Below are 17,634 nucleotides of genomic sequence, written 5' to 3' on the forward strand. Positions count from 1 at the left end.
TATGTATTTATTTGTCCCTTCAAATTTATCTGAAATTAGTGCAGTCCCTGGACTATTAAACTACATCAGCCACTATATTCTCATTTTTGCTTAGGTCATTTTAGCTGGGTTTTCTGATTTGCAATCAAGAGTTTTTTGGGTTTTTTTGTGTTTTTTTTGCAATCAAGAGTTTTAACTAATGCAAAATGTCACCTCTAGGAAGGCTTAGATCTTTGAGGTCCCTATAGACCAAAATGTGTAGACTACAGGCTAGATGTCTTCCGTTAAATGGAAGAAACAAATTTCAAAGAATAAGGACTATCTGAAGATGAAATTATCATTTAGGAAGATAATTCAGTATTCAAATTTTGATAGTTAATTAATAAAGGTGAAGTTTGAGGTCTTTTTTTTTAAATAAGTCTATGAAAGTATCTCTAAATACTTATAAATTTTAAGTAGGCAAGCACAATTATTGACAAAATTTAAAGCTAATTAATTTTAGATTAATAAGAGTATTTTTCATATGACTTTATACTGATTTTACACTTTTTTTTTTTGATTTTACACTTTCTTAGTGTGTTATGCTTCTTATATATTTCAAAATTTTTGTATCTAGTGGATTTTAAAGTCACTTAATAGACCTAAAAGTCTAATGTTTAAATATAGAGGTTTATAGTTGTATCTTTGTTTTGATATCACAACTGTAATTTTATTGACTGTGAAGCCTCTACTTGGGAACACAGCCTTAATCATAGTATTATTCTCAATGGGAAAACCGACTTACTGCAAAATAAAACATTTGCTACAAAACAGGCCAAATACTTCTACTGATAGGTTAGGACTTCAGTCCTAAATTATTGAAATACATAAAATCATTCCTTGCCTATTCTTCCTTCCTGAATAAACAGATGAAAACAGCAAAATAAACAAGAACAACAGGGACATAAGTAAAACAAACATTAAAAACTTTAATGAGATACACTGAAGTATTTAGGTATGTCTGAATATGCATAGAAAAAATATCTGGAAGGATACATATCAGATTATTAACAGTTTACCTTGGGCATGTGGAATTGGGGTAGGGTGAAGGCAGTGCTCTTACTTTTAAATTCTGTATTTTGTGAAATTTTACAATGAGCATTTATTACTTTTATAATAATGAAAACCATAATAGAAATTTAAAAAATAAACATAGTAAGAAAAAGTAAAAAACACACACATATATACAGTAGTTTTAAGAGCTTCACTGGAGGTACAGAGAATTAAATCATATGGCACATTTTCCCACTAATACTGTGGTGGTAAATATAACTGCATACTTTTAGCAACATCTCGATTTAAAAAGTCCTCTGGGATAAGAGCCCTTAAGCAATGACTCTTCAAGGTGAAAACTAAAGCTGAAAACAGGGTTTAACTGTTTCTAGAGGATCTACAGGAAAACATGTCAATCTGAAAACTTCAGACAAAAGGAAAAGCTTCACAGAAGTAACTCTGAAACACTAACACAGCTAACCAAAGGCCAGAAATGGTGTGTATGAGAACTCTACCCAGTTCAGACCCAAAACTAAATCACTGAAATCTTGGTAATCTAGGGAAACAGGTTAGGGGCATCTATTTTACCCATTTATTATTTCTCCCAAATTTTCAATTGGTCTGCTTTTTAATCTCAATGATTTTACTCTAAAAATACTGCAATTTTAATGGGAAGAAATTAAATTAATTCCATCTAATTAGCTTTAGGTTTATTCTTCCAGTTAAAACAACTAGAAAAAACTGAGACTAATGATTTTCCCATCCTTGTTTTTTTCTCATCACTATTTCTAGCTACTTGATGAACATTCTGGGAGTTAATACTTTGGATTTCTCATGAGTCCCTGAAGTTCTGTATTTGGGAAGATCTTTTCTCTCATGTTCTAATTTTTCCTCCTTTTATTGAAGTCATCAGGGATGACAAACTTTTATTATTATAAACTTTTTTCTTTCAACAAAGAGGATTCTTTAGATAACAATTAGGCTCGTGGTTAAATATCCTCATCAAAGTCAGAACATCTGTAACTTGAAGTTTCCATCTTTGCAAGCTACAAGTTAAGTGCTTAACTGATATAATTTTGCACTCCTGAAAGAGTGCTCATGACTTAGGTGTCAAAAGTTTGTGTAGGATTAAACTTATGCATAAGTAATACAGAAAATTTCACAAAACTTAATCAGAAAATTATTATAAATAGCAGAGATAAAGGATATAAAGTCATAATGACCATATGATTTTTAAAAGCTACAACAGCTGAAATTCTGCTGTTTCTCAATGGAAAATTTTTAAAAAAACAACAAAAGATTCATCATAATGCCAGGTACACAGTAACCATTCAATAAAAGTTAGGTCTAAATGAACAATGGATTAAAGCAATATACAAAAATATAAGAACCCAAAAAGGAAAGAAAAGCTTAGAACTAATTTCCTAGAGTGTGTACTTAAATGGAAAGTCGAAGCTCACAGAGAGCAGTAAGAAATTCTTCATTTTCTGGATCTATCTTTTGGGCCCTTTCATAGTACTCAGCTGCTTGCCTCTTTTCTCCCTCTAGCTTGTAAACAAACCCTAGGGCACTTAAACTCTGCAGATCTGAAGCATTGTACCCAAGTCTCTTAGTAGCCAATTTCTTCACAGCACTTGTCAGTTTAGGACGCAGAGATGACCTGTCTTTGACCTTTAAGGCTTCTAAATAATGGTGGATGGCAGTATTTTCTGATTTACGGTGAAATTCCTGAAAGCGGCCATAGTGGTAGTGGATCTGATGTTTGTGATCATCAGTTATGTTCTCCAGACGAAGAGCTTTCTGAAAAATGTCTTCAGCATTGCTATACTGGCCTCCCTCAGCATACATGTTGGCCAGGTCTGTGTAGGCAAATGCAAACATAGAGTCTCGCTCCACAGCTGCTTTGAAATGAGATATAGCCGAGGTAATCAGCTCATCAACTTTCAGTTTATCCTTTCCTTTAGGTCTGTTGCGAGTGGCCTTCTTGATTTGGATCATTTGTGCCCTATAGCAAAGTCCCATTTGGTGATGCAAGAAAGAAGAGGTTGGTGTCACCTCCAAGGCCTTTTTCAAAAGTTCTAGAGCTTTGTCCCAGGAATTTTTTCTCCTATAGAATTTGGCTGCATAACGAAGGACATAAGGTTGGGCTGATATCTGGTCCAGGATTTCTTCAATATACTTTTCCCCCTCAGCTTCTGCATGCACATCTTGAAGCTTCAGTGCGAGAAAAACCTTAATGTAGGAATTATCTGGGTTCAGGGTGACAGCTTTCCTCAGGGGGCCCAGAGAAAAGCTCTTTATAGACCCTTCTCTGTCAGAATCATCCAGCCGATACACTGTGATGGCATAGCCGATGTTAAATTCTGGATTGTCTGGTTCTGCTTCCAGAGCCTTCTCAAAAGCGGCTTTGGCCTTTTGGTAATACTTTCCTCCAAATTTCAAGAGTGCCCACCCTTTCTCACAGTCAATCTCTGGACGCTCCAACTTGTAGTTAGAAGGACTGGACAATTTCTTGCAGACGTTACCTATCTTGTCTATGTACTTCTGAGCTTCTTTAAGCTGATCCATGCAATAATAAACCCAAGCATAGTTTCCCCAAGTGACCAGACTTCGTACTTCTTCTTTGTCTGAGTGTTCTCGCTGTATAATTTCTTCTGCTTGTTTCAAGCACTCTAGAGCATCTTCATTTTGGCCCTTTAGGTGTTTCACATACGCCAATAGGTTATAAAGAGTGAGTCTGGATTTTGTGGTAAGAAATTCAAGCTGTTGCCCAATAGTATCTTCTACATCAAACAGATCAATGTCTTCCTTAAGTAAATTCCATGTGAAGTGACATTCTAACTCCAAAAGAATGGTCTTCAAGCAGTCCTTAGGAATTTCACTGTTAAAGATAAAAATACTTTTTAATTTCTGAAGAAATAAAGAAAATAATTAATTTTTAAATCTTAAATACAGTTCTTTGCTTAACAACCAATTTTACCTACTTGATTTCACAGTTAAAGCACTAGGCTTCTGTAAGTTTATACTAGTTTCCTCTGTGTATAGTTATGTTCTAGAAATATTCCATTAAATTCACAATATTTATTGGAAAACCAATTCTGGAGAGAACAGCGTTTTCTATCTTACAAGGTACCTATTTCCTTTAGGCAGCCACTAACCCACAAGGAACTCTTGTTTTTAGAGAGGGGAATTTAAATTATTTTATTTACTAGCTTTGAAAATTAAGAATAATAGATACACAGTTAATAAATAACATAAAAATTTCATTTCTGTATTATGAGTAGTGAAGGAAAAGAGAAGAAAGTGAGAAATAAGAAAAAGAAATACACTGAAGGAGACAGAGAAGCCACATGAATACATAATTTTTGCAGAGAAAGAAAGGGAACTCCACACAGAAAATAGCAGAGTCAGACGGGAACAGGTACACCAAGAGATGGGAAGAAGTATATGTTTGAGAAGTAACAAAGATTCGGAGAAAATGGGGTAAAGGCAAAAGGAGGCTTAGTAAGTTTTGATGTTAAATGCCACATCCTTCTGACCTTTAGGGTTGTGGGCAACAATAAAGGCTGTCACCTATTACTCCCCTTAATGTTCATGTCACAAATATTTGCTCAACTCCCTTTGTGAAGCACAGTGTAATTTCTTCAGGGCCTAGTTTCATCTCTGAAACCAGGAAGATGAAGAGGAAGGAGGGGCTAGGAAATATTTACTCATTACTGATAGGCTTTTATGTGCAAGATCTTCTGAATAACCCTGGAGGTGTAACTGTGAGTAAGACACAGGCCTACTTATACAGAGCTTATAAGTACACAGCCAATTACAAATCATCATTCCAATACAGTGCCATGGAAGTGACTCGGGAAAGGCACACAGTCCAGTGTTGCAGACATCTGTGGCTCTCATTTGGCCGAGCAACATCTCCCCCTCGTCCCAATCCATGTGATTTGAGACAGGCTGCCTACACTTCCTCCAGCATGTGTGAAGGCACACAATATTCCAGCCATTCCCTGGTCTCAGTGATTTATTCAGATTTATGCAATTAAAACATAATTTTGCTGAAATGGGGCTTTGCTGGAACTCTGTTTCTTCCAAAATTTTTAAGCTGGTAGAATGTAAGCTGGAGTTGTCGGTGGCCTCTTTCCAAACCCTTGGGGACAGCCTGCCTAAGAGAGACTGAAACACAGAGGAAAGCAGAGCTTAGGAGTAAAGACAGATTGCCTGTGATGCTGACTAAATTCCTGAAACCAGGTATTGCCTGGATCACCCTGTCAATCCCTGTAGTTCTACCTTTTTAAGGAAATTATCTCTCTTTTCTTAAGCCAGTTTGAACTGGATTTCTCCTATCTGAAGCTGACAAATTCCTGATTAACATACCTAATTTTGTTTGTTTTGCTTATGGTAGTGGTGAGGCAGTCAGGAAAGACTTTCTAAATCCAGTATTGGGCATAATTAAGGGTCACAAGAAATTTACAGAACAAAGCTGCTTAAGGCTTCTCTCGAAGAAGGAAATGTTCTAATTATTGGATGAACAGTGTGTGTGTATTTATTTCCCTTTCTGCTGCACACAGGACCGTTTTCCTTATATGTATGTATGAATGCATATTTGTATAAGTATTTATGAGAACTATAGTAATATTTCTATCAAGAAACATTTATTGATCACCTCATGTCATACATGCCAGGCAATATGCTAGTTGTAGTGGATATAGTAAGGAGCAAGATAGAATAAGGCCTTTTCTTCATGGTAATTCCAGTATAGGAGAGGACGGAACAATAGGGGTTGACAGAAAATAAACATGTAAACAAATCAATGGACAACATAATTCCAGATATTAAGAAGTGTTAAGAGAAAAAAACTCAAAAAAAAAAAAAAAAAGAAAGAAAAAAACTCAGAGTCATGGGATTACGCGGTGGTGTACTTTAGTACACTTTTCATTCTCTCACTCTGAGAACTCTTCTAGGAGAGTACTGTGCTTACTGCTCAGAGGTGTCCGCCTCTTTGTGACTCTGTGGACTTGTAGCCCGCCAGGCTCCTCTGTCATGGGGATTCTCCAGCTAAGAATACTGGAGTGGGTTGCCATGCCCTCCTCCCAAGGGATCTTTTCAACCCAGGGATCGAACTCAGGTCTCCTGCACTGCAGGCAGATTCCTTACCATCTGAGCCCTAGGAGAGTAGAGGGCTTACTTATTCTCATAATTCTGGTCTTGGCTCAAATCTCCGCTCTTCAAAGTTGACTCCTGACCACCATAGCTTAAACTGCATCTCCACTTTGCCTGCCATCCTAAAGTCTAGTCTATCACATTTTTCTATTCTTCATGGCACTTTTATCAATATTTTCTGGGAGCTGGGGAGGAGGGGGAGCAGGCTTTGAATCAAAATGAGACTGAGGTTTTAAAATGAATTGGGCTGAGTTTTAGGAACTGGAAAGAGGCTGCCCTAATAGCCAAAAGTGGCAGAAGAGTTAGAGAACTGGATTAATTAAGAGAATTAGTAGTAGTGATCAGAAAAATAAAACCACTTCATATTTATAATCTAATAGTATACTTCATGAAATGTTTCCCAATTTTTATAAATACTAAATTTAAACATTAATAGCTTACTTAATAATATATTTAGATATTTAGCAGAAATGTTTACTTATAATATTAATTTTATATATTTTTTTCTTATTTATTCTCTTTCTTTTATCATCTGTGTATACATATAAACACATATATACAGGTCCCACATTTTAGCAATTGCAGGTTCTAGACCAGAGCTTTCCAACAGAACTTCCTGCCACGATGGAAATGTTCTTATCTGTGCTTACAGTATGGTAGCCACTAGCCACACATGACCACTGATCACTTGAAATGGTGGCTAGTACAACTATGAACTGAATTTTATATTTTATTTACTTTTAATTAATTTAAATATTACATGACTAGTGGTTATTGTATGTGACAGGACAGTTGAAGACACTGGGCCTATAGAGCTTAATGTACAAGAAAACTTTAAGCTTAACAGGTTAGACCTCTCCTTTAACTTGAAATTTTCCCCATTTTCTTCAAGGTGAAGAGCTAGATTAAACGGCAAACAGGGATATACTTGAGAAGAAAACCTTATGCATATGACCTAGGTTCACTACAGATTCAACTCAATAGTACAAATGTTACACATGTAACATATACTTCCAGAATCAGAGAGCGCAAAAAAAAAAAAAACCCCAAAACATCCCCCCAAAGCATTCACTTTCCAGACTACCCAAGCCAGGAAGAGTGCCAAGCAATTTACACAAATTACATTTACTTTTATTTTTTTTACATTTACTTTTATAACATCTTATTATTTTTACAATTTTATGGATGAGGACTGGGAAATAGAGTTTAAATTACATATCCAAGGTTATATAGCTATAAAGTGGTCAAGCACAAATTCAAAGTCATTTCTGACTAATTCAAACAAAAGCTTATACCTTTTAACCAAAATGCTACATGACATCTTTCATATAAAAATTGGAGTTCTTTTTAAAGAATAATTTGCTTTAAAATACAGGCTATGTCTAATGTATGTAAAATTCACGTTGCCTGGAAAGGACTTAAAAGAAAAACATAGAGATTTTAGAGCAGCTTAAAGAGCAGGTAGAAGTTGTATAGCTGCTCATTGAAAAAGACATGCCAGACAGTTAAAGTCTCGGGATAAGAAAACAATGATTTCAGATATAAGCCCTCAATCTGAAGTCACAGCATTCTTCATTGTTGGAGTTATTTTGAGATGGAGCTCATTAGAATATGCTATGGAGTGACAGAGAGGATTGATTATTTCAAATAATAAAGGATCTGGGTAGAAATGTGTTAAAACTGATCTGAAGGAAGAATAAAAATCTTAGTTATTAAAGATATAATTATCATCATTATTAAAGTAAGGAAATTAAAATATCTTTTTTCCCCATAAACCAGTTAAAGATATAGTATATGCTGATGATCTCCCAAGGTATGTCCACTATCTCTGCTTCCTCCTGAATTCCAGACTTCTAGTTTTTAGTTTACATCTTCAATTAGAAGTTCAGTTGGGATCTCAAGTAAATATATTCATTACAGAAATCTGGGTTCCTCGAGTCTGTCCATACCTTTAGTTTTCCTCCACCTTTTTTTGGTACCTCTTAGCCCCACAGGCCAAATAACCTAGAAGTATGTGAACCATGAACTTCCAGATGTACAAGCTGGTTTTAGAAAAGGCAGAGGAACCAGACATCAAATTGCCAACATCCGCTGGATCATCAAAAAAGAGAGTTTCAGAAAAACATCTATTTCTGCTTTATTGACTATGCCAAAGCCTTTGACTGTGTGGATCACAACAAACTGTGGAAAATTCTGAAAGAGATGGGAATACCAGACCACCTGACCAGCCTCTTGAGAAACCTGTGTGCAGGTCAGGAAGCAACAGTTAGAACTGGACATGGAACAACACACTGGTTCCAAATAGGGAAAGGAGTATGCCAAGGCTGTATATTGTCACCCTGCTGATTTAACTTATACGCAGAGTACATCATGTGAAATGCTGGGCTGGATGAAGCACAAGCTGGAATCAAGATTGCCGGGAGAAATATCAATAACCTCAGATATGCAGATGATACCACCCTTATGGCAAAAAGTGAAGAAGAACTAAAGAGCTTATTAATGAAAGTGAAAGAGGAGAGTAAAAAAATTGGCTTAAAGCTCAACATTCAGAAAACTAAGATCATGGCATCTGGTCCCATCACTTCATGGCAAATAGATGGGGAAACAGTGGAAACAGTGTCAGACTTTATTTTTTTAGGCTCCAAAATCACTGCAGATGGTGATTACAGCCATGAAATTAAAAGACGCTTACTCCTTGGAAGGAAAGTTATGACCAACTTAGATAGCATATTAAAAAGCAGAGACATTACTTTGCCAACAAAGGTTCATCTAGTCAAGGCTATGGTTTTTCCAGTGGTCATGTATGGATGTGAGAGCTGGACTGTGAAGAAAGCTGAGCGCCAAAGAATTGATGCTTTTGAACTGTGGTGTTGGAGAAGACTCTTGAGAGTCGCTTGGACTGCAAGGAGATCCAACCAGTCCATCCTAAAGGAGATCAGTCCTGGATGTTCATTGGAAGGACTGATGCTGAAGCTGAAACTCCAGTACTTTGGCCACCTCATGCGAAGAGTTGACTGATTGGAAAAGACCCTGATGCTGGGAGGGATTGGGGGCAGGAGGAGAAGGGGATGACAGAGGATGAGATGGTTGGATGGCATCACTGACTCGATGGGCATGAGTTTGAGTAAATTCTGGGAGTTGGTGATGGACAGGGAGACCTGGCATGCTGCAATTCATGGGGTCGCAGAGTCGGACACGACTGAGCGACTGAACTGAACTGAATCTCTTGATTCCTCTTCTCTCAACCCCTCATTTAATCCAATGGGAAATTCTGTTAATTCTACCACCCAAATATATCAAATCCATCCACTCCCCCCCCCCATTTCCACTGCAATTTTTCTAGTCTAAAAGACTATTACCTTTCCTTTGAACCGGGGTAACAATCTGGTCTCCCTGTTTCCACTCTTGGTCCCCATACAATATTAGTAAACTACTGAAAATGTAAACCAGGTTATGTCAGTCTTTTGGTTCAAAATCTCCCAATAGCTTTGAAACACCCTTAATCTAGCCTTTGCCACGTCTTACAAGTCCCTAAAGATGCTGGACCTGTGTACCCATCCAACCTTCTCTCCTCCTTCCTCCTCATTATCATGTTTTAGACATACTAACCTTCTTCCTATCTTGAACATATTAAGTTCAAAGACTTTCACACTTGTTTTTACTCTACTTGAGAAGCTCTGCTTTCAAATCCTTGTATGATTAGCTCCTTCCTTTAACTTGGCTCAAAAATCCCCTATCCAAGTGGCCATCTGTGGCAAAAGTATCTAAAATAACCCCCTCCATTCCTGGTCACTCTCTTAGCCCACTACACTATTTCATTCTCCTTATAGCTCTTATCACCTTCTGAATTATGTTATTTATTCATTCATTTTTGGTTATTTATGTTGATTATTTACCCATTTATTTTTGGTTGTCTATTTCCCCCATTTAAATGAGAATAGGGACTTTATTCTGGTTTGATTTTTTTCACCCATGTGTCCCCAGAATCTATGATTTCAGAGGAGCTCAATAATAAATACTTGCAGAGTGAATGAATGAGTGCAATTATATACTGATAGCTTCTGGCATTTTCAACCCAGAGGCATGAGCCTAGAATTTAAAAAAAAAGCACCTGAATTTCAGATGAGGGAATTCCTGCTAGTTCTTTCCATCCTGCTACTGGTTCCAAACTTTCTGCCACTTCAGTCTTCCCTATCCTATTTGTTTTTCCATCCTGGCATACTGTCTGGCTCTCTGTTTAGATTTTGAAACTAGGTTCTGGACTAACGTCCTAAGGTCCTGACTGGGAAACACGGTATCTATCCCTTGGTAGTTGTTCCTTTCTCTGGTGTAAACGCACCAAAATCATAGGCAAGACATGCCACGCCCTTAACAGCCTGCTCAGACCCACAATATGGGCTTACCAGCCTCTGCCCATCCACAGAGTGAAATGAACATCTGCCTCTGCCCAAGGCGCATGAGGAGGGAGGGCTGCCCAGGGATTGTCACGTGGCTGTGAGATCTCCAGGGGACATTCAGTCAGCCATGTAAGTGCCTTGCCTACACTCTATGGGATTTATGCACAACCCGGCACTATGACAAATTTTACTTTTTCAACTCTACTTACTTTTTAAACTTTGTTTCTGGGAAACTGGCAGAGAGAGGCTATTGTGTCTGAAGAGGCAACATTTACCTTTAGGCAATTTTGTGTGTGTGGTGGGGAGTTGTTTTATTGTGTTTGTTTTTTTGACAGGAAGGAGCAGTCTTTCATTTTCCTTGGTAGACAGTGCCCAGTGGGGTTCACCCCTCTTCATCCCATCCACCAGACACTCGCAGGGCACCACCCGCCTTTTCCTCTCTATACCTCCCACGTCCCTCCTTTCTTACAAAGGGTAGAAGTAAGGCATTTATTAAACATTTTTAAACATAACAAAAGTCACCATCTGCAAATATATGAGCTGGGCATTAAGCAACAACCGTTTCCACAGTCCTAAGAGATGGATGCTATTACTTTTTACAGACAAGAAACAGCTTCACCGAGTTGAAGAAACTTTGCTTTGGGTCACCCAACTAGTAGGTGGTCCGAGTCAGGATTTAGAACAAAAGACTGTAAGGCCTGCAGGAGCCCGCTATCTGAACCTCCTCAGGCCTCAGCTTCCTAAATGCAGACCGCTCACCATCCACGTGCGAAGTAGGGGACCAGATGAAAAGGGGTCAGCCAAGGACCCCCACCACAGGCCAATCTCGGAAATGGAGAAAGAAAGCTCCACAAAACGGGGATGGGGTGGAGCCGGAACAATCTGTCCACGGTACAAAGGAGGGGGAGAAGTCAGACCCAAGTATCAAAAAGGCAAAATGGCAGAAGCAGAAGCGTGTGACGCGGGGGCTGCGGCCTGCGGGGACCTGTACCGCAGAAGCTCCCGCACCGGCCCGGGGGCGGCGGCGACCGAAGCCGCAGGGAAGTGACAAGTCCCCGGGGCGCGTCGCCCTCCCCCCTCCCGCCCCTCCGTCCCCCAACTCGGCCCGAGAGTCCGACTGCGGATGCTGGGACTTGCCGGAAGGGTCCACTCGGCCACCCTCCCCGGCAGGCCCACCTTCAGCCGCCCCGGACCCTGACCGGGCTCCCAGGAGGGGAGCGTCCCCAAAGCCGACGCCCGGCGGCCGGGCTCTGGGGCTCGGCCCTTTCCAGGGCCGCAGCGCTGCCCTGCAAACGGAACCCGAGAGAAAGGCGTGTAAAACAAAGGCCACAGGGAATTGGGGAGGAGAGTCGGGGAGAGGCCCTTACCTCATGGTGGCTGGGCTCTGCTGCAGTTCCGGGAGGTGCAGGTCCCTTCGGGCTTTCTCCTCAGCCCTCCGCTCCTTTGCGGCTGAGCGGCGGCGCGCGTGCGTGTGCGTGGGCGCGCGGGCGAGGTGACCGCAGCGCTAGGTCCGCGCGCGAGGGCGGACGTCTTTGTTAAAGGGCGGACAGGGGCGGGAAAGGCCAACGGGAAAGTGAATCTGATCCCCGACTAGGCGGAGTCCAGCTCCGGGAAACAGAAACTTCTGGAAGAGCTGAGTGGGGGGGCCCCCCCGGCCGGGCTGAGGAACCGCTGTGAGAGGTTTGCGCAGCGCGGGGACGTTCCGGGTGGAATTTGCAGCTGGGCCTTGAGACTTTGGTCTTGGCTGCTCAGCTGCCTTTTTGAGTCCACGTGCCTTAGCTCTTTGCGGGGTGGTTGTTATTTGTTGGATTTTTTTTTTTTTCCCCTTAGCTAAGGTGACTGGAGACATTTCAGCGTTATTTTTGTTGGGTGGCACCGACGCTGTTTATAGCTTTGTGCATCCTAGGCTAAAACTCAAGTTTTTTTTGTTTTTTTGTTTTTTTAATGAAATTAATTTATTATTTTACTTTACAATATTGTATTGGTTTTTCCATACACTGACTTGAATCCTCCATGGGTGTACATGTGTTCCCCATCCTGAACCCCCCTCCCACCTCCCTCCCCATCCCATCCCTCTGGGTCATCCCAGTGCACCAGCCCTGAGCACCCTGTCTCATGCATCGAACCTGGACTGGCTATTCGTTTCACATAGGATAATTTACATATAAAACTCAAGTCTTGAGTCAACAAACACAAGTGCAATGCCATGCACTTGTACCATGATTTTCACTGGGTAAACCTAGAGAAATTTGGGGGCCAAAACGTATATATATTCAAAATTTTGGTAGCTATTCCAGGTTCGCTTTGCAAAGAGGGTTTTACATCCCACCCACAATTCTATGAAAATTCCCTTCCCTTCCGTGCCCTTGACAACTGAGCTTCCTTTAATAAGGTCCCATAATAATATAATAATAATCCTATAATAAGGTCCCATCTTTATGATGGGGTTGGCTTCCCCTGGTAGCTTAGATGGTAAAGAATCTGCCTTCAATACAGGAGACCTGGGTTCGATTCCTGGGTAGGGAGGATCCCCAGGTGAAGGGGATGGCAACTCAGCCCAGTATTCTTGCCTGGAGAATCCCCATGGACAGAGGAGCCTGGCGGGCTATAGTCCATGGGCTCACCAAGAGCTGGCCATGACTGAGCCACTAACACACACACATGCAAAGATGGTGTGGTTTGGAACCTAAGCAGAAAATATGGAACTCCCATACACTGCCCCCTTCAAATTCAGTCATTTGCTCTTTCAACACGTTTTATTAAACAACTGCTAAGAGCTAGACATTGTTCAAGGCCCTGTCAATATAGCAAGGAATAAAATAGACAAGGGACAAGCCCTGCCCCCTCCTCCCCCCACACACTATCTTCTGCATTTTGTTCCTGATTATGCACAGGGTGGAGATAATTCTCAAACTTTGAGAAAAAGTGTTCATCATCACAGAGTTTAAAAGGCACAAGTTTATCACTTTTATGCCTTGGCAAAATGCCATGCTAGTCACTTTGTTTTTCAAATGAATGGACAACAATGTACAGTTTTTTCTATGTGTCCATTAGTTTAAATAATGCTGACTTTGGCTTTGCAAGAAAAGGGGGCTTATATCTAAAGCCAGTTCTTGCTCCCTCAGAATTAAGTTAAACATGGCTAACTAACAGTGTAGGTCCAGAACTGTAGTTAGTTGTGCGTTTGTGATTTTGTTACACTTGTTTGGAGTTAATTTCTAGTGTGAGAAGTGAAGGTAAAGAACAAATATAATATTTTATGTCAGATTGTGCTATGGAGAAAAAGCAGAGAGAGGGTTGGTGTTTTGCTGTTATAAATATATTGGGGAGGAAAGGTTTGGGGTGGGGGAAGAAGTGAGCACTGTGGATATGGGGTCAGGGAAGAGCCTTCCAGCCTGGGGGAACAGTAACTGCAAAGGCCTAGAGATGGAAGCAAACTTGGCATGCACAGATGGTGTGGTTGGAGTGGAGAAGGCAGGGAAGAAGTCCTAAGAAATGAGGTTGGGGAGGCAATGTGGATGTGGTGGGTCTGTAGGCTATGGTAACCTTTAAGTGAGAAACCGCATTTTAGAAAAAGTACTGAATGGCTTATTTGGAGTTACAAAGATATGTCCAGAATTTCCTCCTTCCTGAGGATTTAGAATATTTAATAGAGCTCTGTTTGAAAAAATTTCCAGTGTGTTGTTATGTTTTTTCTTCCTTATTCCTACTTCTTTCCTTTCTTTCAGCTGTAGCTGGGCCAAGAGACAGTCTTTGGGTTATCAAGTTTTGAATGAACAGCAACTAAACATTAAATGATAAAAATCAAAAGGGGAAAAAATTCCTGATTATCCTTATATTGTTTAGGATTTCAGATTCAGAAAGACTAAAACTAATCTGTAAAAATTTTAAAGGAATAAGCATTTTCAGGATTGAGAAGAGGCAAAGACCCAGCTGTTGAGTAGGTGTTGAACATCCTGAATTTATTAGATGGAACTTGAATATCAGTATTTTTTGCATAACTTGTCGGATTGGGTGAATTCTTAGGAAAATTGTATTGTCTTCTGAATTTATTCTTATCAACTTGTAAAACATAGCAACGGGGGAAAAAGATAAATGGAACATGAAAAAACGGCAACTAATAGAAAATCTACTTGGGAAACTGAAAACTTAATAACTCTTCCAAGGTACAGATCTAAGCCAGAGTTTCTCAACCTTGGTGCTATTATTGACATTTGGGTTGTGGGAATCTGTGTAGTGCATTTTAGGATGTTTAAGCAGCAATCTTGCATCTATCCTCTAGATGTCAGTAGCACCCTGCAGTCATGACAAACGAACTCAACTCCAGAGATTGCCAAACCCAACTTTTTTTTTTTTTTTTTTTTGCCTTCAAGGGCAAAAGCCTCCTCTTCTCTCTTCCCCACAATTGAGAATCATGTAACACCCTCTAGTATATACCTACTTTATTTGAATTAGTCTTCACAGCCCAGGCTGCAAGAGATAGAAGATGGACTTTAGGTAGGAGAGGAAAAGTTGAAATCAGATCACAGAAAGTCAGGGGTGGTACTGGAGTCCAGGAGGTGGCCCAGGTGAAAGAGTTGATATCCAGGACAGTGTCAGAGAAGGCTTACTCCCTTAAGCACCGGCTCCAAAGTAGAGGTGGCTGGGTCTGACTGAGGACAAGATGCAGAGCTATGGACACAGACTGAGGGTGGGAAGTTCAAGCTGGGCATGCTGTCGGGTGGAGGCTCTTAGTTCCTGTGCAGTTCCAGTTCTAGCAGCCTCCAGAGAATGGAGACATTGAAGGCCAGGATGGCCCAAGTAGGTGGATCCTCTGGTGGTGTGTAGACCTAGACTGGGGCACCTGTAATAGTAGTGAATGGCCTGAGCTAAGGTTTGGTCTGATTTAGGGTACCTGAGAGACATTCCCTGGGCACTTGGGGAATTCTAAATAAGGACAATGAATGATTGAGGTTCTGTCAGTCATTCACATGGGAGTAACAAGCTCCTGAAATTCAGCTGTCAATTTAAAGACTTCTTGGTAATGCCTGGAGATACTCATTTGTAAATTCGGCAGTAGTATTTACAATACCAGAGAGCATCTCTTTTCCGGGATTCACTGTTTGTTTTTCTGTGCAGACATCCAGGTTGTCCCACATTTTAGTTTTACTGAACTCTCCGAAGGGCAGAGATGTCTTCCAGAGTTGGGAAAGATGGGAGAGAGAGATGGTTGTTTGGTTATTAAACACAATAAGTAAAGGTGATCTTTGAAGCTTGTCAAACACACATCAAACAAACACATTGCATAATCCAGAGATTTATTTTGCCTTAGTGAGCTCTGCTTTCTGGGTACAGATGATGTATAACAATATTGGGGAAGAGTTACCTACTCAAGAATTGACACTTATCCAATAACTATTTGATTTTCATATTTCTGACCTGGGGGAGTTGGCAGTGGGTAGACTTATTTTAGTACCTTACAGACTGCTTCCTCAAACACAAGCTCTTTAAGTCGTGTTTTTGTTAATCTAATAAACCTCTTGTTTTAGTGATGTGGAAATTGTGAAGACTGCTTCTGTGTAGCTCTCATGCATGCTCCTGATACAAACCTTACTCACTTCAGTTCCTATAGAATTTCAGTAGAAATCCAAAGCCTTGTCCGGTATTTTTGTGAATTCCCTGGGCACTTGTCATTTCTGTGGATTTAGGTTTCCCCACCAGGAAACACAGGCATCCTCTAGAATGTGGAAAAGGTACCAAAAGAATTGTCCCCTAGGGCCTCAGAAGGGATTTGGATGTGCCAACACCTTGACTTCAGGCCAGTGAAACCCATTTCAGGCTTCTAACCTCTAGAACTATAAGATAATAAATGAGTGTGATTTTTTTCCATTTATTTTTATTAGTTGGAGGCTAATTACTTTACAATATTGTAGTGGTTTTTGCCATACATTGACATGAATCAGCCATGGATTTACATGTGTTCCCCATCCCGATCCCCCCTCCCGCCTCCCTCCCCATCCCATCCCTCTGGTCTTCCCAGTGCACCAGCCCTGAGCACTTGTCTCATGCATCCAACCTGGGCTGGTGATCTGTTTCACCCTTGATAATATACATGTTTTGATGCTGTTCTCTCTGAACATCCCACCCTCGCCTTCTCCCACAGAGTCCAAAAGTCTGCTCTGTACATTTGTGTCTCTTTTTCTGTTTTGCATATAGGGTTATCGTTACAAAAATATGGAACGCTTCACGAATTTGCGTGTCATCTTTGTGCAGGGGCCATGCTAATCTTCTCTTTATCGTTCCAATTTTAGTATATGTGCTGCCGAAGCGAGCACATGAGTGTGATTTTAAGCCACCCAGTTCATGGTAATTTATTAGAGAGCCACAATAGGAAATGCATATATCTCCCCCCCAAAGAGGTACAAGAATGAAAAAAACAATGGCATTGTTTCCTTAACTTTTCCTTTTAAAAATGTTATTTGTTGGGCATTGTCTTTTAATAAAATGTTATAATCAAAGGTGATTGTTACAGATGGTCTCTCAGACTCTTTAGCATCGTTTTCCTATTTATTCATCTGACTAAATCAGTGCTAGCAAATGACTGAATCAATAGTGCTTCAAACAAAATGGCATAAAGCAATAGAAATTGCTTCGAACAATTTGACAATTAATTAAATTTCAAACATCTTCATGGAGAAAACTGACCTTTAATTGACTATTTACTTGTTTTCCTGTCTCTCTCTCTCACTAGATGGTAAGCTGCTTGAGGTTTGGGGGAAATGTCTGCTTTGTTAACTGAGGGGTAGCAGAATATGCCATCCCCAAATATGCCACCTTGTCATAAGGATTATTTTGAGCTGAAGGCAATTGAAAAGAAGCAGATATAAGAAAAACTCTCTGTTCTCCCCCATCTGCCTGAAGAAATAATGTCTCTTCTCTCTCTACCAGAAAGGACAGAAGTTAATCACCTGAGACAGCTCTAGTCCTAATCAGCCCAGAGACACTGACAGAAAGATATATGCAACAAATCTTATAAACAAACTCTTACCTTCCATTAGTTTCCCCCAGATATTTGCCTTCATACAAT

General features: G+C 40.2%; 1 protein-coding gene and 1 non-coding gene across 2 annotated transcripts; both read right to left on the minus strand.

Moving 5' to 3' along the window:
- Positions 1 to 927: 927 nt before the first annotated feature.
- IFIT5 (interferon induced protein with tetratricopeptide repeats 5) lies at positions 928 to 12,256 on the minus strand. The gene is made up of 2 exons (XM_043476060.1): positions 11,936 to 12,256; positions 928 to 3,892 (listed from the first exon to the last, which is right to left on the minus strand). Exons 1-2 carry the CDS (start codon positions 11,938 to 11,940, stop codon positions 2,449 to 2,451), a joined length of 1,449 nt encoding a protein of 482 aa, XP_043331995.1. The 5' UTR covers positions 11,941 to 12,256; the 3' UTR covers positions 928 to 2,448.
- Positions 12,257 to 16,775: 4,519 nt separating this feature from the next.
- Positions 16,776 to 16,882, minus strand: LOC122446860. Its single transcript, XR_006271020.1, has one exon. It is a non-coding gene; the product is annotated as a U6 spliceosomal RNA (small nuclear RNA).
- Between the last annotated feature and the right edge of the window lie 752 nt (positions 16,883 to 17,634).

This window comes from Cervus canadensis, chromosome 8 (genome assembly GCF_019320065.1).
Source record: "Cervus canadensis isolate Bull #8, Minnesota chromosome 8, ASM1932006v1, whole genome shotgun sequence".
Taxonomy (NCBI): domain Eukaryota; kingdom Metazoa; phylum Chordata; class Mammalia; order Artiodactyla; family Cervidae; genus Cervus; species Cervus canadensis.